The sequence below is a fragment of the Trachemys scripta genome, chromosome 11 (genome assembly GCF_013100865.1).
Source record: "Trachemys scripta elegans isolate TJP31775 chromosome 11, CAS_Tse_1.0, whole genome shotgun sequence".
NCBI classification, from domain to species: Eukaryota; Metazoa; Chordata; order Testudines; family Emydidae; genus Trachemys; species Trachemys scripta.
This window is the reverse complement of record NC_048308.1, coordinates 40,518,359-40,544,542: the sequence shown is the minus strand read 5'-3', so window position 1 is coordinate 40,544,542 and position 26,184 is coordinate 40,518,359. Positions and strand designations below refer to the sequence as shown.

The 26,184-nt window shown below is 40.2% G+C and overlaps 1 protein-coding gene across 5 annotated transcripts in view; it reads left to right on the top strand.

Annotated features, from left to right (window-relative positions):
- Positions 1-26,184, top strand: part of LNPK (lunapark, ER junction formation factor) — a 69,762-nt gene that overhangs the window by 19,398 nt on the left and 24,180 nt on the right. For 4 of the 5 annotated variants that reach the window (XM_034785429.1, XM_034785427.1, XM_034785431.1 and 1 more), the window contains 4 exons: positions 4,369-4,409; positions 7,688-7,771; positions 7,853-7,904; positions 16,876-17,100. In XM_034785429.1, coding sequence (XP_034641320.1) covers positions 4,369-4,409; positions 7,688-7,771; positions 7,853-7,904; positions 16,876-17,100 — 402 coding nt within the window. The remainder of the gene's footprint in view (positions 1-4,368; positions 4,410-7,687; positions 7,772-7,852; positions 7,905-16,875; positions 17,101-26,184) is intronic. The other variant, XM_034785430.1, reaches the window with a different exon arrangement.

Sequence of the window (26,184 nt, the reverse complement as noted above, 5' to 3'; positions counted from 1 at the left end):
GATAGGGGGGAAGTGGTAGATGTGGTATATCTTGACTTTAGTAAGGCTTTTGATACTGTCTCACATGACCTTCTCATAAACAAATTAGGGAAATGCAACCTAGATGGAGCAACTATAAGGTGGGTGCATAACTGGTTGGAAAATCATTCCCAGAGAATAGTTATCAGTGGTTCACAGTCATGCTGGAAGGGCATAACAAGTGGGGTCCCACAGGGATCGGTTCTGGGTCCAGTTCTGTTCAATATCTTCATCAATGATTTAGATAATGGCAAAGGGAGTACACCAAGCTGGGAGGGTTTGCAAGTGCTTTGGAGGACAGGATTAAAATTCAAAATGATCTGGATAAACTGGAGAAATGGTCTGAAGTCAATAGGATGAAATTCAATAAGGACAAATGCAAAGTACTCCACTTAGGAAGGGACAATCAGTTGCACACATAGAAAATGAGAAATGACTGCCTAGGAAGGAGTATTGCGGAAAGGGATCTGGGGGTCATAGTGGATCACAAGCTAAATATGAGTCAACAGTGTAACGCTGTTGCAAAAAAAGCAAACATCATTTTGGGATGTATTAGCAGAGTATTGTAAGCAAGACACAAGAAGTAATTCTTCTGCTCTACTCCACGCTGATTAGGCTTCAACTGGAGTATTGTCCAGTTCTGGGCACCACATTTCAGGAAAGATGTGGACAAATTGGAGAAAGTCCAGAGAAGAGCAACAAAAATGACTAAAGGTTTAGAAAACATGACCTATGAGGAAAGAGTGGAAAAAATGGGGTTTGTTTAGTCTGGAGAAGACTGAGAGGGGACATAACAGTTTTCAAGTACATAAAAGGTTGTTACAAGGAGGAGGGAGAAAACTGTACTTATTAACCTCTGAGGATAGGACAAGAAACAATGGGCTTAAATTGCAGCAAGGGCAGTTTAGGTTGGACATTAGGAAAAACTTTGTAACTGTCAGAATGGTTAAGTACTGGAATAAATTGCCTAGGGAGGTTGTGGAATCTCCATCACTGAGGATTTTTAAGAGCAGGTTGGACAAATGCCTGTCAGGGATGGTATAGATAATGCTTAGTCCTGCCTTGAGTGCAGGGGACTGGACTAGATGACCTCTTGAGGTCCCTTCCAGTTCTATGATTCTATGTTTTAAAAATACTGCAGTGCTCATTGGGGCTGCAGTTGAAGACCACTGGGAAGTTGCTCTTGGTGAAGAATGTAGCTGCTTGTCTGTTATATAGTATTAACCACTGGAACATCTTCCAATTGTTCAACTGTACTGGCATCATATTGCTTCTGGGTGCAGTTTGAGTTGTTGTCATTGATCTGTAGTCTTAAATGGTGTGGGCTATCTGGGAGGCTGCCTCTCTCGTAATTTGCTGTGGCAGTCAAATTCAGTAATGGTGTGTGTGACCATGGTGCCTGGAGGGGTCATATTGAGAATGCTTTCTCAGTGCAAATGGCAAGGAATAGGGCAGACAATCTCCAAAACCGGTGGTTTATTCTATAATTAGATTCACTAAGCCGGTAGCCAACTAGCTTCTGTAATATCACACTGGTTACCAAGAAGCCAAAATACAGTCCCCCTTTAAGCAATCCACCCTTTGGCTCCTATCCAGACAGCCAAGTCTAATATAGTGAGAGATTACTGAAAACTGTATTCACCATACTTAGTCCTACCAATTCCAGAAGAGCGGACACATTGCCTGCCAGGTCAATGAATATTTCAGATCTCACCCAAATACATTCTTACAGCCAATCCTTATTAACTAGATCTAAGACTTATTACTAAAAGAAAAAAGAGAGTTATATATAGTTAATATACATACAAATGTGTATAAAAACCTTACGTTTGTTTCATAGCAGAGATGGTGAGAATGCTGATTTGTAAAAGTCTTTCTGAAATCAATGTAAAAGGTTATAGTCCAATAGGCAGTCCAGGTGCAGAGTTTCCTTCTGTGAGAATTCCAGGGTGAACCCAGAGTAAACCTGAAGGCCTTGGAGGTCTTGTGGCTTAGACTTTCCCTGTCAAAGTTTAAGCAGATGTGAGATAAAAAGGATCAGGCCCAAAGCTTCCTTTATAGTTCTTTATCAGGCTGATAGCCTCTTGACAGCAATCATCACAGAAGGGCCTTCCTTTGATGAAGACTAGGTAATGTATATTGTTGCTTTGAAGCTAATCTTATGCTTCATATGCATACATAGGTAACTATTTGTATTAATTAACATAGGGCAATTAACCATTCAAACTATCAAGACAGTTCATTATGGCATAGACAGTGTAAGCTGAAGACAAAGTAAATAGTTTACTTCCTACAATATCTTATATATTATATCTTTGGTCTTTGATTCAATAGAATACAGTAACACGTCATTAAAAGATAGAAACAGGATTTTAGCATCTACAAACAAATTAAATCACATTGTTAAACTTCTAACAAGATATAGATAAACACAGACAAATACAGTTAGTATCTACTCTTGATTCTCCAGCAATACAGGCAAACATGTTAAAGATTCAAGTCTACTTAACATGGCTTTGATAACTATCTACAAGGAATGGCCCTGTTTACTATTCAGTGCCTCTTGTTAAGTTGTTATGGGTCACATACCAGTCCATAGTCTGTCAGTGTCACAGTGTGTGAGCAAACTGCCTTAATATTTAATCATTTGGGGGCTCTATGGCTCTGGAAACTACTCCTCCCAGCTGGCCCAACAACAGTGGGTTTCTAGGCCTTGCACCATACCTATTGATCTTTTCTGAGGACGAGGTTACTGGATTGGTGATAGCTGTCGCTTTGTATAAATTGTTTTAAATTATGTATGTGTGCCCAATTAAATACATTTGTGGTGGATGTTATAAATTAACAAATAAAATATCTTTGTTTTGATGAAAGAAACCTACTAAATCAGCAAGAATTGAAATGTCATCTGAGAACACAAACACTAATGTAAACTCTTTTAAATTTTGAGTAACAATTCATAGATAATGTAATCTTATTCCAGTAGTCTTCTTTTATGTATTTGCGATGGCTTAAATAATGGTTATGTAATTCCATAATTTTAGTTTTCTTGTCACTATAGCCTTTTCTCGCTTATGTACTATCTTTGTGAAAAACTGATGCTGCAAAATAAATTTTGAGCCCAGAAAATGAGCTGTACCGAGCAAGCTGTTAAATAACACTAAGGGAGGAAAAATAACTGTAAATACCTTTTATATTTTTTTGCTTGTTAGAATGCATTGTTCACCTATAAAGGAGGTAGCAGAGAATTGGTAGTATCCAGGGAATTCATTCTGACTTATTACAGTGAGTTTTCCATAAGTACTGAACTACTAGTATTGACTTTCAGGAAAAATCCCACATGCATTTGACTTAATTTTTTTTTCTCTTAGAGATAAAGGTTAGATGTTGTGCTTACTGGCTGTAACACTGTCCCTTCTATTCTGTAGTAATGAGATGAACTTCTGGTAGTCATACCTTCTCTTATAAAACTGGGATTTTGTTATATTTTGGAAATGCTGTCAGGATGAAATATATAGATCCCATTGATAAGTTTGGAAATGATCTAGTATTTGCAACTAGCATGCATGAGACTTGAATAAAATATATTAGATGGTGAGAGAGACAAACTTTGCTAAACACTAAAAATCATGGACCGAATAGAGACGCTGGATTTATGGCTTATTACAACAATCTGTAATACACTAGCCCCTAACCCTCATGACTGGAGAATTGTTAACAGGCCACTTCACCTTGAATGGTCCCTTGAAATATGTGTTAATTCCTTATTGTATGCAGCTGTGACACTCTGAGTACATTTCCCAGACCTGAAGAAGAGCTCTAGGCAAGCTTGAAAGTTTGTCCCTCTTACCAACAGAAGTTGATCCAGTAAAAGATATTAACCAACCTTGTCTCTTTAATATCATAGGACCAACACAACTACAACAGCACTGTAGAAAGTGTATTAAACACGTGAATCTGGGACTCAAACAGCTGTATTAAAATTCAAACTAAAAGATTTTCTGTAGTCAACTGAATCAACATATTTAAGCAAACATTGCTATTGTTGCACCAATTTTAATGTAGGTCCAAACAGGACTTGTGCTGTACTAGTTTGTTTAATTAAGTGGTGCTTTAAAAGGTTTTATAATACAACTTGAAACTGCCAATAGGTTTAGGTGGCTTATTTAAAACTCTTATGTGAGAATAAACTAAGCACAAGAAGGATTTGCTAACGTACTGGGATTACTTGGGGCCAGTGAATGAAAATATTGTTTGGCTCTCACAAGTGAGACATATTCAATTAATCTATGCTGAAATATATTTATCACGTTTTTAATATTAAAAACTAACATAAGTCTTGTTTTTTAGGTGAATCATTAGAAGAGCTAAAATCCCAAAAGAAAAAAATAGTGAGTAAATTTTTTTCAAATAAATCTATCATTATATCCTGTTAAACATTCCCTCTCCAGCTCTGCTAACTGAGATTGACTATAGAACATAAGGTGGGAAAGAAAGGAAACTATCTTTTTGTAATGTGTTTACAATTTGTAATTTGAGGTCTTGTCCCTCACCAAAAATAACCTAAATTGATTCTTCCATTTGAAAATCAATCTCATTTTAGTTTATTTGGACGTCCCATCAAGCCAATGGTTTTGGGACTGTTGGATCAGTTTGTAGATCCATTTAATCAGGGCGTGAAAAACTTTCCTGAAGCCCACTGGCATGAGGACTAAGCTGACTAGTCAAGGTGAAAAATATCTGTGCTGCTATGTCACTAAAACCACACCCCAATAATTTAAAAATACAGTACACAATTGTATTTAATTGTAACATCATTAATTAACTCTGTTTACTTGAGGTTAAAAAAATGTTACTTTTGTTATCTTATTTCCCTTTCTGGCTTTGTTCTATATTTTCTTTTCTGTAATAGATTATAGTGCATCTTTTCCTGCATTGCCTTGACAGTTTCTTCTTTTCCTTCTTTCTCCCTGCAGTGTTCTCTATCTCCTTCCTTTCATTTCCTCTTCTCCAAATCTCCTTATATCCTTATATATAACATTTATTTCTCATTGACTTCTTGCAAGATCCTCTGCAATATTTCATTTATTTTAGCACTATTTAGCACTACACTTCATATCTAGGGGGCTTGCAATGCAATTTATGCAGACAATACATTTCAGACATCTTCACAGGATAACTAAGTGAGAGTCTAATCTTAAAATGGTCTAGAATTTATTTTATTTGGCAGATTTTCCCTTACTGATGGTTAATGACAAGCATCAGATCATTTGAATGGGGAATCCTTCTTGGTCCATAAAAAGATTGCAATAGAGCCTTGTTAATCCAGACTTCTGTTAACTGCAGACTTGCACTGAAAGTGGACTTCCAGGTTTGTAGTCTACTGGAACCATGTAAAAACTTTACTAGGCAGATACTTCATGCTACCTATAAGCCACTGTGATGCTTTGGAGCAAGGCTGCTTACCTGTCGGTGCCCTACTGATGTTGACGGGGGGTCAGGGATAGGCTTGCATTGCTCACATACTATTTTTGTGGCGGTAGAGATCAAGAGACTGAAGGCAGGGAGGGCCTTGGAAAGGTATCCACCTTTCCCAGTGTATTTTCAGCAATCTAGAGCTGCAGTGGCAGTGCTCCCAGCAAGAGGTCTGAGTGAAGAAGGCTACTACAACCCGTTGACTGCATGGAGAGTCTGTGCTGTTTCTTCACCACCCCTCAGATTGACCCCTATTGCTCCCCAAAGGAAAGCAGAGGGGCATAATGAGAGAATATTGCTTCCCCTTGGTGATGGGATAGTGTTAGTGTCTACTAGCTCTCATGGCTGGGTCAGTTTTATAGGAGAGCTGAAATAGTTGTGGAGCCTCTCCTAAGGTCATCTGCTGGAGGGAAATGGAAAAGGCCTTCTTGTGGTGCTGGCTACTTGTCTTCAGTTTCCTCTTCCCTTGTGTGGCTACCAAAGAGCAATGAAAACATGACACCCATCTTTTAACGGCTCTCCATTAGCATGAACAGGAACAAGTAATTAGCCCAGTTTCAGGGCTTCTGAGTTGGGGGAGGAGCCAGAGGTTGACAAAGGTACTCCTTCATTTGGCCTTCCTAATGTGATATGTCACCATAACTGGCTCCTTCCCAAGCTTCCTTTCCCAGATCTTTCAGCCACTTTGAGATTTCCCTTCTGGACTCTCCTTCTCCTTAGAAATGTTATTGAGGGATGTGTATTCTAGGTCCTTATTTCTGATCTCATACTAAAGCTCCATTGCACTTTTTGCTAACCCCAATATCCTGCTCAAATTTCAGTTTAGGGAATTGCTTTTTACTTCCCTAATCATTTAGTGGTTTCAGTTGTGCTTAATGTACAATCTGGATAATATTTCATTTCCTGTCTTAAACCATTGTGAGTGTTGCTGTGAGCTGTTAAACAGATGCTTCATTTCCATTGTGAATGAAGTGAATTTTATTTACACATGTTCTGGGATCTATCTGGATAAGAAGGCACTATTATAGTTGTAAGCCATTATCACTAATCTGCAGGTGAGAAATGAAAATTGCAGACATCCCACCCTCTGCAAACTAGTGGTCCTGAAGTCTCAGTAAATTTATTTCTTAGCAGCGATAAATGACTGTTTGACAGAACTTATTTTGTGGCCACTGACCTTTTAAGTTACCAACTGTTCACACCAGCAACCAAACATAATATGAAACTATAGTACTCTAAACAAAATATTATTTGATACCGGAATATCTGAGGAATAAGGTCCATCTGAGGCTCTGTAAAATACTTTATATTCACTGTACATATTAGCCATTTGTCATAACTATGCGTATCTGTGTTCTAAAGTTCAGCTTCCTCTGATGTTGGCTATTAACCGCTAAAAAGATACTTTACTAGTGATTACTTTTTTAATTAAGCCCATGTATTAGCTATAAAGCCACTTGAGTGCATTGTAAATAAAATGCTGTAATAATGAAGTGTTTTAATTATGCTCCCTAAAGTATGCATAATACTCAGTAAATTTTTATTTAAATTCTTAACATGTTCAGTTGTTTCTGAAAAGCAGTTTGAATGTAACCGTAAAGATGGAGTTTAGCCTTTAAAGTCACTTGAGCAAATTCCATGGCTGTTCTCCCAGTTAGTGAGTGTTCACAGCATTTGCAGCAAGCTAATTGCTTCTGCTAATAAATAATCTAAAATCGATGCTGACAGCAGTTAATTGGCACAGAGACTTTATTCTGTAAAGCACTTGGCTAACGACCTTCTTTAAATTAATAGCATTAAGTGCTATGAGGAAATAAATCTGAGGAATTGCCTGTCATTTGCTTGTCATGTCTAATAACTTCCAATAATGATAGCTGATAGATTTTTGCACATTCCATTATTGAAGTTGGTGCATGTAATTATTCTCCTCATTATATGTAAACAATTAACAAATATTTGGTGTTTCCTTGCAATAAAGCAGTTGAGTACAAGTTAGAAACAATTTTTTTAAAACTAGATTTTGTTTCATTTGAATGCAGTTAATCAAAGTGGTTGAGCACAGTAATGCTTGGTTGGACTAGGCTTTGCACTTTTGCAAATTTTAATGTGATGCTTGTAAATAGAAAAATAAACATTTGAAAAAAAATTTTTTTTTAAAGAAGTCTGTCTTGACCTGTGAAACCTTTGTTTCTAGCTTGAAGAAGTAATGGAAAAGGAAACTTATAAGACTGCTAAATTAATTCTTGAAAGGTTTGATCCAGATTCTAAGAAGGCAAAGGTAGGAATCTGGTATCAATACTAATTTATTATAAAATGTTTTCTCGATGCTACACTTTTATAATATTACTATAATTGACAGGAGGTTGAACTGCCATCTGCTGGAGCATCTGCAACTCCAAGACCTGGACAAGGTACTAGCTCTGTGAAATTGCTGCTCTTTATGAAAGATCAGTATTTATAGCAACAAATTCCATTAGAGGAATCTGTCTTTTTTTTTTTTTTTTTTTTATGGGAATTGTGTGGTAAACTGGGATTAAATTTTTTGGGGTATGGAGGGAATTGGTATTGGATTGTGCCTATTAGTTGCTCTTTATTTAGTAGTGGGTCTGTTATTTGATGAATTAATTTAATGCTTTTTCAGCCAGTTAAGTATTTAATGCTGCTTGATGTTGATATAGTGTGAATCTGGCTCCAGAATGCATCTTGTGTATCTTCAGATGTGAGATTTTTCTGGGTGGCAATCCCTCAGAATACTAGTTTGCAGTCAAGAGTTTTGTTCAGAGTTTTTTATGTAATGACTGATTTGGATTTCCTACCAACTCATTTGTATTTTTCTTTACCTAGCCAAAACACTCCGAGTAATGTTTTAGAGATAAAAGTAAATTCAGAGATCACCTGAATATTTTATGCAGTACTAAAACCTGATGGTTCTTAACTGTTTTAGACCTTTCCATTTAAAGGTTGTACTACTATGCATGCTAGTGAAATAGAAAACGATTATGTATTAAAAATCATTAAGGAAAAGGTTTATGCTGAGAAACATGCACTCTCCCACCCCAAAAGAGAAGGTAAAATTTATCATATCAAGTAGAATGGCTCTAATTCAGAAATATGGACTATAAATACACTAGTCTTTTTGGAAAACTTAAATGATTCTCCTGGTTAAAATTGATAACGTTAAGTAAATCTGAAACGCTACAATAATAATGCCACTATTTCAAATCTAAATGTGTCGTTGGATGAATATAACTGAAGATTGCCCAGAATTTTTTTTTTTTTTTTACGGACTAATTTGCTTTTAAAGCAAGTCAATTCAATGGGGCTGCACAGGGTCTAGTGTTCACTACAAGTAATTATGGAATCAGAGGGATATGATTTTCAATCACAGATTCATGTTTCCAGCTGAGCACATATATAAGACTTGCCAAGCTCCCACATCTTTGGTTGCATGGTAGCCCTGACTACTTTTATGGAGTCTGGTTGGAAGACTCCTACATAGTCAAACCATTGTTTAGTTTTCATCCTTTTCCCACACTTGCTTGTGATCTGTTGTTTGGGAAGTAGGAAAGAGCTCGAGGAGGCCTAATTTTAAACCAGCCTGGCTATTTCAAGTCACTTTCTCACATGTCACAGCTTCTGGAATGCTGGTGATGATATTTGTACAACATTAAATAGATTATAATTTGCCACTAAAGCTGTTTGTATAATTCTCCTTCCAGTTGAATAAAATCCACTTTTTCTTTTGCTCAATCTTCCAAAATTATCATGTTTTTTTTTTTTTTTTTACTAGCCCATCCTTGCTTACCGTTGTCGTGACAATGTTTTCACAAACAGCCTTCTCCTTTGGTTTCCTGATGTCTTGGCAGCAGCCTTTGTCTTCTCTTCTGCATTATGTTTATCTGTCCTAATCATAGTCGTAGATTCTAAAGCCAGAAGGGACCATTATGATCATGTATTCTGATCTCCTGAATAACACCAGTCATAGAATTTCAGTGTGATTCCTGTCACAAGTCCTAACTTCTGTTTGAGCTACCCCATATCTTTTATCCTTTTAGTCCTCATTCTTTTTCTTGAGTTAGATCAGCAGATGCACCAGAGCTAGATCATCACTGCTCTCCTGAGCATTTGAGTAGTGCTGGGTGAAGAGTGAAGCTGCCTGGAAACATATTCCTAGTCTCTTTATAGGCATTGCTGCTCAAAGTGCTGTGTGAAAATTGGACTAGTTTGCTGTCAGCCCAGTATTAAATTTGTTAGTCTCTGATTTTCTTTAATAGATGTGTTTCACCTTATAGATCAGGCCATCAAGAAGAATATTGTTAGTTTCTCAAGTTTGGCTTGGGTAGTACAATTCAAAGTAGGTAGTAGTTCCAAGCCAAAACCAGTATCTGCTACTGGTTTGTGCAGTATATAATTCACTATTGGTGCAACTAAATATCAATTTCAAATTGATCCATATGATAAATGTAAATCTGCATGAATGTAATTAAATTAATGAAACATTTAAATTATGTGCAAACCTTAATTAAGTTTTCTCTTCACTTAAACTGGTCAGAAGTGCAGTAGATATCAGAAACTCAATTATCATTTAAATGTCAATACTTGTGAATTCTGTCCCCTTAAAAAGAGGATAAGTAATGATGAAAGTGTGGCCAGATTGGTCTCAACTTTAATGTTGCACTCATGATAGATTTAAAAAATATATATATATTTGAATAGATGAAAATGGAAACTATCTATAAAGCTGAAGAGCTGTTTACTTCAAAGATCTAGTGGATCCACAATTGTATAGCAGTCATTTCTCTGGAGAAAAGAGTTAGTCTAAATGTGTGGCAATAATGCAATGCCGGTTGCTTTTTAAATAAATAGTTCTAGTCTTAAACAGTAGGATTAAAAACAATGAGGAGTCTGGTGACACCTTAAAGACTAACAGATTTATTTGGGCATAAGCTCTCGTGGGTAAACCCCCCACTTCTTCAGATACATGGAGTGAAAATTACAGATGCAGGCATAAATATACTGACACATGAAGAGAAGGGAGTTGAGAATCAGTGTTAACGAGGCCAGTTCAGTCAGGGTGGATGTGGTCCACTCCCAATAATTGAGAAGGAGGTATCAATACTAAGAGAGTGGGAATGGACCACATCCACTCTGAAATTGGCCTGCCTACTTGTCTGAGTACCACTCCACATGAGTGATTGCAGAATTTGGACCTAAGTGGCCTAGACCAAAACGTTAAATCAAGGCTGTCTTTTTGTGACCTAAAACAGATAATTCCCAATGCGGAATTTAGTTTTCATATAACTGGTTTGCACATATACCCAGAAGAAGCTCAATTGATTAATTGCAAGATATTCAAATAAAGGAAAATTTGGTAACTCTCTTCCATATTAAAAATGGGATCCAGGTGACACAATCATTCTATTAAATTGTGGCACTTTTCTGGAAGTGTAGAAATTTGGAATTTGAATAAGTGTTCATGTAGTTCAGCCCTGATAAATTCCATTTTCAGAATAAGACTAGTTGAGGATATAGAATCCAGTCTCTCTTATAGTTCTGCTTCCTTCTGGCAGTTACCCTATATTTGGGTGTAGGTCTCACTACAGGCAAGAATATATGCCAACATGTGCTGTTTCCAGCTTAATTGCCCAAATCCAGTTATTTGCTGGAACTGTTTATTAGTACTTGTCACGGACTCTCAGATCGTGCCCACTCTTGGCCCCGTGCGGTCCATGGGGGATGCCCCTTTTAGTGAGACTGCCCTTCTCGGGGGTCCACTCTCTCTCGGGGTCAGGCCCCTCCACCTCCTGGATCCACACCTCTCTGAGCCTTAGCATGTCTGTCTCTGCCGTGGGCCTCCTCAGGGAGTCCACTTGCTCTGAACCCCGGGGCCTCCACCCCGAAGGGGTTGATGCAACCCTGTTCTCTAGACCAGAGTTAATCTCAGCCAGCATGAAACAGGAGGGTTTATTGAGAGTTGAACACAGCACAGGAAACTCTCAGGGCCTCAGGCCTGGCCTCCCTCAGCCCAGCACATCCCAGTCTCCCTGCATCCAGGTGGGCTCTGCCTGCTCCTCCTCTCCAGCCCAGAGCTCCCCTGCTCCCAGCTGGGTATCTGAGATCACCAGCCGCAGGCCCCGCCTCTGTCCATTGTCTTCTCTCCAGGTAAACAGGGTTGTAAACCGGGCCTCCTCTCCTCGCTTCTGTCCTCTGGCTGGAACCGGCTGGTTAGGTCACTGGGTCCTCACTCTGCAGCCCATTGTCCTCCCACTGGCCAGAAAAGGCTGCATCTCCTCAGCTGGGCCTCTGGGTCGCCATGTCACCGGTCGCTGGGGTATCCATCCTCCCAGCCATCGGCTGGGTCCCCACGTCCTCTCTCCGGTCCTCTGCAAAACACACTCCCTCTTCCCTCACCTCGTTAAACCAGTAACACCCAGGGAAACTGAGTCCCACCCCCTCTGCATGCAAACCATTGAAACTCCACAGAAAACGAGAAACCCCCCCACTTCGTCACAGTACTCTAGTTTCCTTTTTATCCCTACTACTTCAGCAGAAAACAGTTTTGCTTGACCAAACATATCACTGGCTCTTGAGCAGAAATATTCTGGTCCTTCTGGCACACAGGCCTAACATGTTACCATACTTATTCTGGGGTAGAGGTAGTTCTCCTGCCAGAGTTCATCAATCTCATTCCTGTGTATCTGTATGATTGCCAGTGGAGTTGTAGACCACCTGCTAAGGGGCGAACACTCCGAACCATTACTAGGTCTTCTGTTGAGACCAGTCTATTGCATGAGCCCCCTGAAGGGCAAATAAACCTAAAACCCAACATTAGGGAATTAGTAATATACCACTGAAAGATCTGACTTGATTCCAGATTGCTAGAATTTAGGCCTACCCATTTGATAGCTATTGAGCTTGTGAGCCTAGGAGTATTCATAATGGAAGTGTGTCCTTTTCTTAGTTGTAAATCTCAGAGCACCTAAAATTGAACGGCTAATGAAACATTTGTACGTCTAGAGAGTTGAAGCAGATTAGACATGTGAGAGAGCTTGTACTGGCACTGTCAGACGCATACCTGTTTGCTGGACAAAGGGGACTCCTGCTTTTTTCACAAGCATTAAATTACTTCATGATCTTTTAAGGTGAATGTGACTTGAATACTACAGCTACTAAAATATGCTCTTCTCCCAGTGGGAATAGTTTTCACTGAAATCAACAAACATTTGTGAAACCTTGCAGGAAAAATTGCCTATGGCATGTACTTTAGGAATAGAAAGATTCAGAGATTTAGCAGAGAAGTGGTGATTGGTCTAGGATAGGCATATAAGCATTGTCTACCCCAGGGGTCTCAAACATGCGGCCAGCAGGGTTATTTTCTGCGGCCCGCGAGCACCTTGCGGCCCCCTCCCCTCCTCCTGCCGCAACCCTCATCCCAACTCCCTGCCCTGAGCCCCCGCCACACCCCACACTCCTCCTGCTCCCCCTGGGGGCAGGGAGGGGGCAGAGTTGGGGTGGGGATTTCAGGGAAGGGGTGGGAATGGGGACAGGGAAGGGGTGGGAAGGGGCGGGGTGGAGTGGGTGCGGGGCTGAGGGCGGCAGGGGGGAGGTGTCAGTAAATGCGGCCCTCGGCCAATGTACTAGTCCTCATGTGGCCCTCGTGGTCATTTGAGTTTGAGACCCCTGGCCTACCCTATTCTTGCTGACTGAGGTGCAGCTGATGAAAGCAGGCCTCACATACACACACCACTGAAAATAGTATTTTTTTTTATTCTGTCTTTCTTTCTGTCTTTTCCATCCCCCTTCTGATGGCTTTGTCTGCAGGCTAAACAGCCCCTTTGTCCTCCCTAAGCCTGCAGACCACCACAAGAGCAGCAGGGCAGTGAAACTGCTTTAGCAAAAGGATTCTCCTCCCGCGCACCTTATGCATTGTTTGACAGTCTCTCTATCCCAGATGCTTTCACTGCTTCCGTATCCCCAGCCAGCAGTGCTCCTCCCACTTCTCCCTTCTTGCTTCTATTCTGCAAAACCTTTGGAGGTTGATAGGCTGAGCCCTAAACCCCTGGGACAGCACAAAGCAGAATGCAGTCCTGACAATAAGGGCCCCACTGACTTTGTTCTGCATATGTGGTGAAAAAATACTATCTGTGGCGAGAGGTGAAGGACTGTATAGTGGAGGATGGTGAAAAAGATAATTACCAAAAAAAATTTGGACTAAGGAATGTAGAAGCAAGACAAAAGGGCACTGGCGGCGAAAGACTAAAAGCATGGGATAGAGAGGTAGGAGAAGGCTGAAATATGATACACGTGTACTTCAATTAGGATTTTACAAAGGAGATGTAGGAGGGATGGGAAGGTGGAGAGCTTAGTGGGAGAAGCGTGTTTGGCACAATTTATCCCTGGTAAATAATGGTTTATCACAGCTGTCTTTTCTAATGTCTGTTCTCAATCTAGTCTCTTTGGCTTTTTTTGTCTCCACTCTTTAGAGGAGAGAGAGAGATCTTGCCATACACTATGTGCAGCAGGCACACTGTTACCTCTTGATCTAGACCTGCCCTTTTCTGTAAAAAAATGTGTAACAAGGTGAAGAAGCACTTGAATGTAAAACATGGTTAAAATTAACTTAATTGCACCAACTTATAATAAAAATTATCAATACTTTCTAGAGCAGTAGGCCCCTATACCACCAATGAGGGTGAACAGAGTTCAATTAACCTTTGGCCAGCACTGGAGGCTGACAAGTGTTGTCTAAGCCTACCTGTACACTTAAAATTCTTTAGCAGCACAGTTGCAGTGCTGCAATTACACCACTGTAATGCTTAAGTGTAGCCACTCACGCAGCGGTGGGAGGGGTTCTCCCGTCTGCATAGGTAATCCATCTCCCCAAGAGTCGGTAACCGGGTCAACGGAAGAATTCTTCTGTGAATTTAGTGCTGTCTGCACCAGGGTTTAGATCAGCATAGCTACGTTCCTCAGAGGTGTGGATTTGTCACACCACTGAGCAATGTAGCTGGGTCAACTTAATATTTTTAATGTAGAGCTGGCCTATGTTTAATTATTTGAATATACAGTAATCTGTGGAGTCTGAGGTTTTGCAGGACAATTCACTCCCTAAATATAACAAGTGGCCGGTTTTCCTTTGATCTCAGTTAACCCCCGACATAAATCTTCAAATAAGCTGTTGTCACCAAATTCACTAAAATTTATCCGTGTTGGTAACAAGAAAAACCATCAAAAAGAAAGTGCCTACAATGCACTTCATCAGTCATGCGCACAACTGGTTTAATTTTCATCTGGTGGACACTGGTGTTCTGTGAGTTTCCCCACTTTGGAAGGGGGCTTGGTAAACTATTATCTGCTGATTTCATGTAAATATCCACCCTACTGCAGAGAGTTTATAGCAATAAATAAAGCTGGATTTTTTTTTTTTTAAATGTGTGTTTCTAAAGACAGACAAGATATGTGAGGTAAAGTTTTTTTATTGTACCAACTTCTGTTGGTGGAAAGGACAAGTCTTCACAGAGTTGTTCTTCAGGTCTGAGGAAGGGGACCAGAATGTCCAAGCTAAGTACAAGGTGGGACATACTGTTAAGCATGAGGGGTTCACATGTAGTGCTTAAAATAAAGTGGGAAATTAAGAGTTAGCAGGCAGTAAGGTGTGTTACAGTTCTAATGAGCCTTAAAACCAGTGTCTTTTTAGTCTTGTTTTTAGTGACTAGCAGAGTTATGAATTTAAGTTCTCAAGATCATCTTTGAAGGTGTTGTGCAGGTTTCCTTTGAGGTTGAGGACTGAGAGGTCAGACATGGAGTGATGGCTTTGTGAAAAGTGTTCACTCACAGGTGATGGGGTGTTTTTGTCTTTTTTGTCATTTATCTTTTTTTTGTGAGAGTTCATTTGAGAGCGTAGTGAATGTCTGGTTTCACCCACATTGTTTTTGTTGGGGGCGTTTGATGCTCTGGGGGAGATATCTCCACATGCCTTTCACAACATGTGATGTATCATCAATGTATATCAGGTATATCGTTGGTTTCATGGCACATTTTTCCTGTAATTTTTCCTTGGGATGGCCCAGGAAGAAGTTGGCATACTGGTGAGCTGTCCTACTGCCCATGGTTTGGATGTGAAATTGTTGTGGGGAAGGATGGAGTGAAGGAGTTTGTCATTGTGTTTAGGGTGGATTTCCAAGTGTTGTACGTTATTTCGTAGGTATTTGAGACAGGCGGTGATGCCTGAAGATGGTTGTACCAGTGGTAATTAGGAACCAGTGGGGAGAGAATTGTGTGAGAGAAAAATGCTATTTCGTTATTAAAGCTGTTCCTGACTTGTATCACTTTTTTGTTAACAAATTTCTGGATGGCTAAGTCAGCAGCTATTCATTTCTGCCATAAATGGTTGTAACTGCCCAAAGCCCAATGCAGTACTCAAACAAAATTCCTATTGGTGTAAATGGGAGTTCTGTCTGAATGAGGAGGACTGAAGAGGTCCCCTTAAATTGTTTGCCATATTGATGACCAGCCTATAATTCAGTCTGAGCATGCTTTTCTCTTTCTTAAAAAAGGCAGGAAGGGAGCACCATAGTACATCATTCCCCCTCAATGCATTGGTGCTGCAATAACAAATCAAACACACACTCAAAAAAAAATAAAAAAAAAATAGGGTGGTAGAGTAGGGTGGATGAAACTGGACAAACTGAAATTATAGATTAAAACAAGAAGGGACCATTGGATTTTCAAATTTGGAAAATGAAGGTTGTGTACTACCAATACTGCTGGGGAATTCAGACTGAATACTTTACCAGTTGCAGGCAAAATGACTTCAGTCAGTGTGTTCAGATTTTCTGTTTGAGTATAGCAAGTTAATTCTAGCAATTAATATCTCATTTTGTACACTAAGATATGTATACTAAGCAATTACCTCTCTATTAGTGCATTTTTGGAGACACTTTGTTCCGAGTATATACCAGTTGTTAACCAAATGCTATATTAAAATATAGGATTGTGTATTTGATCAAACTGCTTGTACTGAAGTGCATGCTTAATCAGAGTATGATTAGTCTTTGTAGTGGAGTCTTGTATACATGTATTTGACTTCCTGCTTATTACTTCTCTTACTGATTAAAATACACCTTTACCTCGATATAACGCTGTCCCGGGAGCCAAAAAATCTTACTGCGTTATAGGTGAAACCGCGTTATATTGAACTTGCTTTAATCCACCGGAGTGCGCAGCCCCGCTCCTCCGGAGTGCTGCTTTACCGCATTATATCAGAATTCGTGTTATATTGCATCACGTTATATCGGGGTAGAGGTGTAGTAATACTTTGTGTTTTTGTTACTTGCAATATGGTATCGAATATTAAATTCAGTGTGTACATGTTCCTGTCAGAAATTCGTCAGCGGACCCCAGCTCAAAGAAATGTCTCTGCAGCCACCCCAGTAAGCCCTAAACAGGGATCTCCCAAAGCTCCAGGTCCACTAGCAGCATCTCCTGGTCTGCAAAGGGACGCTTCAGCTCCTGGTGGACCTCCAGAAAGAACCGTTGCACCATCCTTACAGTCAAATGTGTTACCAAGACGTCCTGGATCCCCTGCTACTTCAATGCCTGGAATGGGTAAACAGAGCACTTAATGTTATTTACAGTTTATATTGTTTTCTCTGGTTACCAATAAAACAGGCCATTTTCAGACAGTATGGAAATGGCATTTCATTTGGAAATAGCAGAGCAGTTATCTGATTAAGCAGGAGTTCCATATTCAATTAGCCATAACTCTTTACAGCTGGCACCTTGTGATACTGAAACCTATTGCCTGAGCTCATTTAACTGTTATGGCTTCTTTGTTTAAATGGCAATAAAACTTTGCAGTATTCTGTAGTCAACAGTATAACATACCTTTTTATGTTCATGGTTTAGGAAAGCTCTAGTTTTTGTATAAATCAGGTAAAAAGGAAAACACTTTCAGTATACATTCGTTTCTCACTAAACTCTGCACATATTTTATTATGCATCTTGACATTTATTTAAAATTTTATTCTAGCAGGGTTGTTGATGCAGCATGAGTTATAGTGTAAAATACTGTGTACCCTAAAAAAATCTTTTCTGCTAGATAGATGGATTTTTCTAAAAATGGCATGTTAATTTGGTACTGTAGCCCAATAAAAGGGTTTAGCAACAGTTGCGATGTTTAAAAAATCGTGAGTTACACAAGATACTTCAAACTGTTCACTTCTGAATGGGCCTACTGTTTTGCAGATGCTTTTTTCAGCTTAGTTCTGGGTCAAAACTCAGAATGGAAATTCTCCATGAAAAATACTTGGTATCATTCTTTGCAATTTAATCCATATTCTGTGGAGTAGTTTTTGTTCTCTTTATACTGTTGCCAAGAAGTTTTTTTAGCTGTGACTTCTTATGTCCCCTTAGTTTTAAGGTTTATAGTGATTATTTTAAGTTTTTGGCTTACATTAGGTAATAAAATATATCAGTACATTGATGATCTTTCTCTCTCTCTCTCTCTCTCTCTCTATTAGGAGAAACTTGGGCAATTTAATTTTGAAATGGATTTTTACTATACTTTAAAACAACTTAGTGGGATAAGATTTTAAATGGAGCAAGATTTAAACTTCTCACCATATTAAGTTAATTTATGCTGACCTATGATGGTAGCAAATTCTATAGAATGATTAGAGAAGGCACTTTAATTGTAATGCCCTGTTCTTGAACAATTAACTACTTGAAAATGATCTTTATGGTGAAACTTCCATTGTTGGTTCTGAGACAAAACTGAGGTGTTGGGGAAAGTTTTTAGTAAATCCTGATTAGCTTCTTAAGTTACCAAAGTGAAGTTTTCCCACCAATAAATGTATTGCAGTGAGACAGCTCTACTTAATGGCAGTGTTTAACAAGTTTAAAATTGGCATGTATCTAAAGCATATGCTCCTTGTTGGGTTGCTGAAATAATTGGTTAAATGTTTGCTCATATTTAATTATTTAACTGTGTGTGTAATTTTCCTTAGCAATATTAAGATGTAGGCACATTGAACTAAATTGTGTTTATTTGAATTTGAGCTTCTAAGTATAGGACAGTGAAATAGGTATTTAATGGGTGTATTGCAATGCACAGTTGCTAGGTCTTTTAAGTAAAAAGAAACAATTAATGAAAGTTTTGTGGCTAATATTTTACATGCACAAATCAAATTGTTTCTTTTAGTAACTGACATGTTTCCCTTGCATATATGTAGTTTCTGCTCTGTGTGTGTGTAATAAATATATATAAATATATAATATATAAAAAAAATATAAAACGATTATTCACTTATTTCTCATATACAGAAATTGCAAACACTGTGTGAGATGTCATGGTTGCTGTGGAAGACATATCTTTGGATTTCCTGACTTTTGTGCATGTACACTCTAAACCACAACATTTTAGTCTAAACTAAATTCAATATCAGAGTAAATCTCTTTCCACCTAAGTTTATGCATCACTTGCAACAAATATGAATGGGTTTAATTATCTCTAAAGTAAGAATATTCATTCATTTTTATTACTGTATTTTGTAGAAGAGAATCAATTTAACATGAACCACAACAGAGCTCCCATATGTTTGAAAATTAATAACCAGCAGGTAGTTGAGAGTTTGCCAAGCTTTGCAAAAATGACCAGTCTTCGTACAATGATTGCTTTTGATGTTTATATTAATTACTGTTGTCCATAACAGCATGAAGACTAAGATGCATGGTTTGAGAGTTATTAGTATGCAAGTGATTGAAGATGCTCTTGTGGAGCATGTTCTCATGTTTAATATCTCTAGGTTTCTTTTTGTATTTCTCTGCATTGACTATTAACATGTAGCAAGTAAATGTGCTTGCTATATAAAATGTTATGGAGAGTCTTATAATACTTTAAATGGAGGACTGAATTTTTAAGTATTATTACTAGACTATTTTAGGTGTTCAGTTTCTTTTCTTCCAGACTATATATGCTGTCAGTGTTCTAAAGCTTTATATTCACATCTGTATTCAGCTATGCCCACTCCTTTTTAATGGGAGTGTTTTGCCTCAGTGACCTTAAAACAGTGGTTCTCAAACTTTTCGTACTGGTGACCCCTTTCACACAGCAAGCTTCTGAGTGCGACTCCCCCTTATAAGTTAAAAACATATTTTTTATATTTAACACTATTTTAAAGTGCTGCCTTTAGAGCTGGGTGGTGGCATAAGGCCCCACCTACCCTGCCTTTCTTAAGTTCCTTCTTACTGCCTGTGATGGTTGCTGGAACCGCTTGTTGCTTAGGCAATCTCATCCCTTAGTGGTTTTACTCTAAATTTATGTAAATAGATTAGTAGTTTGTTAGTTTAGATAATTTAAGTAGTTTTAGATAGATAGTTTGGACCAGTGGCTCTCAACCAGAGGTACATGTACGCCTGGGGTTACGCAGAGGTCTTCCGGGGGTACATCAACTCATCTAGATATTTGCCTAGTTTTACAACAGGCTACATAAAAAGCACTAGTGAAGTCAATACAAACTTAAGTTTCATACAGATAATGACTTGTTTATATTGCTCTGTATATTATACACTGAAATGTAAGTAAAATATTTATATGCCAATCGATTTATTTTATAATTATATGGTAAAAATGGTAAGCAATTTTTCAGTAATAGTGTGTGTGGAGCTATCAGACCTTAGACATCGGCAGGCCAGCCCAACAGAGCTCCCACTGGTCTCTGGATTCAGGGCACTGCTCGTCGGGCCTAAGACGCCGATTGCCAGTGGCATGGTGCAGGCCCATGGAGGTGTGCCCGTCCCTGCAGCCCCGAAACCAGGACCCACCTAGCCATTCCCCAAGTGTTCGGGACCGCTCTGGAAACCAAAGGCGATGGTCCTGAGAGCCTCGCTACCAGTTGCTGGAGTGCTGGTATTGGTCACCATGGTTGGGCTGAAGTTCCCTGTTTCAGCAGCCAACACACTCCTGCTCTCGTTCAACGGACTGGCACCACTCAAGAAGCATGAGGCGTAGATTTCCAGGCCACCGTCGCTGATCCGCATGATCTCCCTGGCCTCCATTCCCTCCCTGGATCTGGGAGACTGGTACGCCGCCCTTGATTTGAAGGACGCGTATTTCCACATATCAATATTCCAAGGACACAGACAATTCCTGTGTTTCATGGTGGGTCCCGCACATTACCTGTTCAGTCTGGCTACAGCCCTGAGGCTGTGTGCATGACAACGGTGGCTGCCTATCCAGGTTTACCCGTACCTCGATGACTCGCTCATCAAGGGCTGCTCCAGGTCTCAGATCCAGCGTGATGTCTCAGCACTGCAGATCATGTGCTGTGCCCTGGGCCTGTTGATAAATGAGGAAAAATCAACGATAATCCCGGTACAAAGAATAGAATTAATCGGGGCGATCCTTGACTCCACCTATGCCAGAGCATTTCTGCCACAAGACTGATTCGAGAAGATGATGAGCCTCATTGCCAGTGTCTCTGTGTATCCCCTCACCACAGCCCGGGTCTGCCTCAGGCTGTTGGGCCACATGGCAGCATGTACTTGTGTTGTCTGTCATGCAAGGCTCAGGCTGCGACCCCTTCAAAAGTGACTGACAACAGTCTACGCCCTGTCCAGAGACCATCTGGAGAAGGTTGTCACAATCCCACCAAAGATACTAGCTTCTCTGCAGTGGTGGAACGACCCCAGGGTGGTGATGGCAGGAGTTCCGTTCGACCCGGTTGAGTGGTACTGATACTCACGGACAAGACAGCTTCGATGATCACATCAACAGGCAAGGGGGAGCCTGTTCATCAGCTCTCTGCCAGGAAGCACTCCGATTGCGGGACTTATGTATCCACTACAACATCCACCTTGAGGTGTCGGACCTCCCCAGCATCTGGAATGTGCTGGCAGATCACCTCAGTTGGTGGTTCTTCTCTCCCCACGAGTGGTCCCTCCATCCAGAGATCGTCCAAGTGCTCTTCCAGTGGTGGGGAACTTCCTGAGTGGACCTGTTTGCCACCAGACAGAACAGGAAGTGCCAACAATACTGTTCCTTCCAGGGCCTAGGCAGGGACTCAGTCTCCGATGCCTTCCTGCTGTTGTGGGAGGGGGATCTGATGTACTCATTCCCGCCGATTCCACTCATCAGCAGGATCCTAGCAAAAGTCAAAACAAACAAAACACGGGTCATCATGATCTCTCCAGTGTGGCCTCGCCAACACTGGCAAGCTCATGGCTCTGGCAGTGGCCCCTCTATGGCCACTGCCCAGACCTCCTCTCACAAGACCACGGGTAAGTACTGCACCTGAACCTTCACTTCCTTCATCTCATGGCTTGGTTGCTGCATGGTTGAACACGGAGAAGAGGGCTTGCTCCAGCCAGGTACAGCAAGTCCTCTTGGAAAGCAGAAAGTCCTGCACCAGAGCGACTTACTTAGCAAAGTGGAAGCGATTCTCCTGTGTGGCATTTCCCCAACAAGGTCTTTGCAGTCTATCCTGGATTACCTGCTGTACCTTAAGCGTCAAGACCCTGCTTTTTCCTTTATCAGGATGCAATTGGCAGCGATATTGGCCTTCCACACCAGGGAAAATCGGTGTTCTCACAGGACATGACCATCCAGTTCCAAAAAGGCCTAGAGCCACTCTTCTCACCGGTCTGGGATCTGGTTCCACAGTGGGATCTCAACTTCATCTTCTTGAGGCTCACAGGACCTCCCTTTGAGCCCCTGGCCTCTTGTTCCATTTCACACCTGTCATGGAAGGGTGCCTTCCTTGTAGCCATTACCTTGGCGAGACAAGTATCTGAAATTAAAGTCTTTACTTCCTGAACTCCTTATACACTTTTCTACAAAGACAAGGTCCAGCTGTGACCCCCCATCCCGCATTCCTGCCTAAGGTGGTGTCCCCACTTCTATGTTAACCAGGATATCTTTCTCTCGGTTCTCTATCCAAAGCTGCACTCCACCGCAGAGGAGAGGCGGCTGCATACCTTGGATCTCTGGCACACCCTAGCGTTCTACCTGGAATGTACCAAGCCCTTCCAAAGGTCGACCCAACTTTTCACTGGGACAGTGGACAGGATGAAAGGTTTTCCAGTGTCCTTGCAGAGGATCTCGAACTGGATCACCTCCTGTATCCGGAGGTTCTGTTATGAGTTAGCACAGGCTGAACTGCTACCTATATTGAAGGCCTACTCGACCAGAGCTCAAGCGTCCTCAGCAGTCTTCCTAGTGCACATCCCCATCCAGGACATCTGTGGACACATGGTCTTCAGTGCACACGTTTACGACGCGTTACGCCATCATTCAGTAGGCCAGAGATGACGCTGGATTTGGCAGAGCTGTGTTGCAATCGACAAGTCCATGAACTCCTACCCGCCTCTGGTGGTACTGCTTGGGAGTCACCTACAATGGAATGGACATGAGCAAGCACTCGAAGAAGAACAGACAGTTACCTTTTCTGTAATTGGTGTTCTTCGAGATGTTTCTCACATCTATTCCATGACCCGTCCTCCTTCCCCACTGTCGGAGTTTCTGGCAAAAAGGAACTGAGGGTGGGGGGAGCCGGCAGCGCCCCTTATACCATGGCATACGCGTGCCACTCCAGAGGGCGCCAGAGCTGGTCCCCTATGGATACTGCTGAGGGAAAAACTTCCAGCACTGGTGTATGTGGCGAGCACACAAACCTACAATGGAATGGACATGAGCAACATATCTCGAACAACACCACCAGTTACAAAAAAAGAGGTAACGGTCTTTTTTGGGTTGCCCTCCTTACTGTGTATAATTATAGCGGTTGTCTGTCTTGACACAGCATGTCATTAATATGATTCTTCCATATATTGTGTTCTGTTTAGGTTCTTATACAGGCCTCATCACTGTAGTATCTGAGAGTTTTTTGCAGTAGTGCATTGAGCAATCTGATGAATATCTGTCATGTGTGGTTAACTTTTTCTCTCACCTTCTCCCCCGAGGTGAAATCTTGTACAGTTTAGTATTATATACTTATACATGAATACATGCTGCTTTATGTTTTGTTAGGGAAGGCAAAGGTACATTTCACTTTAAGTGGTAGATGCTCAGGTTTGTGGTGGTAGCTAGTTCCTGTGGGCGTTTATTCCATGGTCTGGGACTGTCTACCAAAGAAGGCTTTATCTCCTGCACAGGCGAGCTTTACTCTTAAAGTAGTAATACTAAAGGTAGTAAGTTCTGTTGTGCCTGAGGAGCAGAGTTGTTGAGAGAGCACTTCCTTCTGGTGCTTTAGGCAGTCTCTTCAATATTCTCAGCCTAGCCATTAAGCAACTTTGAAGATAAGGACCAAGATCTTGAACTTGATTGGATAGTCTGTGGGGAAACCAGTGTCAGAGCAGAGAGCAGGTTTGATGTGCTCATCATAACCCATGTTGCTTAGGTGACATGCTTCAACAGTCTATACTCTGAGTTTCCTAAACATTGATGGCTTCTTGTCCAAGTATACTGCATTGCAGTAGTCCAGCGAGGAGGTGATAAAGACAGTAAAACTGGTCATCCTCCATAAGGATGGGATAGAGTCTTCAAGCCAACTGAAGATGGTAGGAAGCATAACTATTCATTTTTATAGCTTTCATCAGATTAACTGATTTTTGTTGGGGCTTCAAGTGGGAAACTGAGCCACAAATCCACTTTATCTTGAACACATTATAAGCATTACTACAATTATCAACACTTGTATCCATAATACTATCTTAAAACTAAATGCCATATCTGGATGTTCCCCAATTGTATTCATTTGGTCCCAGTAACTGGCTGTAACACACTATCTAATTATCTATTGTATTTAATGTTCTTGCATGTGAATTCTATGGTTTGTATGTTATTTTAATAAAGACTTTTAAGTGCAGATTTCATTTTACAATAAGTATTTTAAAGTCAGGAAGTAATTGCATAGCCTTAGTGCCAAAGCTTAGTTGACTTTTTCCTATTACTGGCTCAACAAATTTGAGTATAGGTATAATTTTGAGTAATTCAATTATAGTTTTGAATTTAAGAATAAAATACCAATTGAGCTGATTGAATGGGCACACTTTCCCTCAATGATTGTATTTTTACTGTTGTATAACCACACAGTGGTCTTTATTTCGCACATGTTTTATGTCTATTCTAGGTACTCAGCTGTACTGGCAGTTGACATTTCTTTCTTGGGTTTCTGTTTCATTATTATGATCTATACCACAGATTCGTTGCATGGCTCCTAGGGCATCACATCAACAGATCCATTTGGCTTGCACCTCTGTGCAGCAGTCCAGAAGAGGTGCTTGCCACCATCCATGTGAGGTACATGGCTGGACATGTTCCTTAAAATTGGAGTCTTTGAGGATGCTTTATTGGCAGTGAAAGTTGGGGGGAAAGACTTCAAAAATAGCCTTTTGTATAGTAATTATAATTAAGAGGTGACATTGTTACCACAGCTAGATTCCAGAGGATATTAACCTCTGTGACTAGTTGTTTCATTCCTATACCAGTCCAGCAGATATTTGTTGGTAATGAGGCTATGCGTTTTCCCTATGTGGATATCTTTTAAAGCTTGTCAAGCATCTCTCAATATATATGTACCCATTGCATTTCACATTACCTATAGCTATAGTGTGATTTTCAGCTTCCTCATTATTGTGACTGATTAGCCCTCTTTGGGGTTTCCATTAATACTTGGGCAAATAACAAGAATTGGACCTGGGGTGTATATTGATAATTAAAGATGATGGTCCCACAATATAAGCAAAATGCTTATCAGCCCAAATATAGCTAACATATGTCTTTCATACCAGGTGTATTTCTGTTCTACAGGAGCTAGTATCTCAATGTGTAAGCAGTTGGTCTGAGTTTTGAATTCCTATGCTGACCCAAGGCGACTGCCAGTGCTATTTCTGTAGCAGCTAATTCCAACACAAAAGGTTGTGAATAGTCAGGCTGAACCAACACTGGAATTGAGGCTAATACCTCTTTCAATTTAGTGACTGCTTCAGTCACTTATGGGTTCCATTCCCCACTATTACCTTTTTAAAGTAAACTATATGAAGGAGCAACTATTTCTGTATATTCAGATATAAACTCCCAAGAGAAGCCTGTTGTTCCTAAAAATTACAGTTTGTTTTAATACAGTTTAATTTAGTAATTTAAAAAGCATTTTAGAAAATATTCCAATAACCATTTTGCAAAATATTAACAATATTATGTTTTCCCTTTAAACATTTTTAACCAATTAATGTGGGTTTTTGATGCTCCTCAATTGGCAAATTATGCCACAAATATATAAACTCAGATTGTATTTGGTTTGAGGGCTGAGCCATTCATAAGTTTTTTTCCCCCATATTTTGAGCTCTTCAAAACACAGGTGCCTACAATATATAAAACAAAAAATTACAAACTAAACATGTAACTTATAAGCCCCTTCGTTTTCAGTTTAAACAGATTTTTACTGAAAAATTCCCGAGTTTTACAAAAAGTATTACTCTGTTTTTTCTGATTTTTTCAACCTACTTTTTGTTTTATTAGGACAATACATTGCATCAGATATATGTATTATGATAATACATTAGTCTGTGTTTATATGCAAAGCTGACTTTTGAAGTAAGACTATGTATTAGTCTAGAACAATGGTCACCAATCAGTTGATTGCGATCGACTGGGCAATCCTAGAGGATCTCCCAGTTGATCGCAATCTCTGGTGG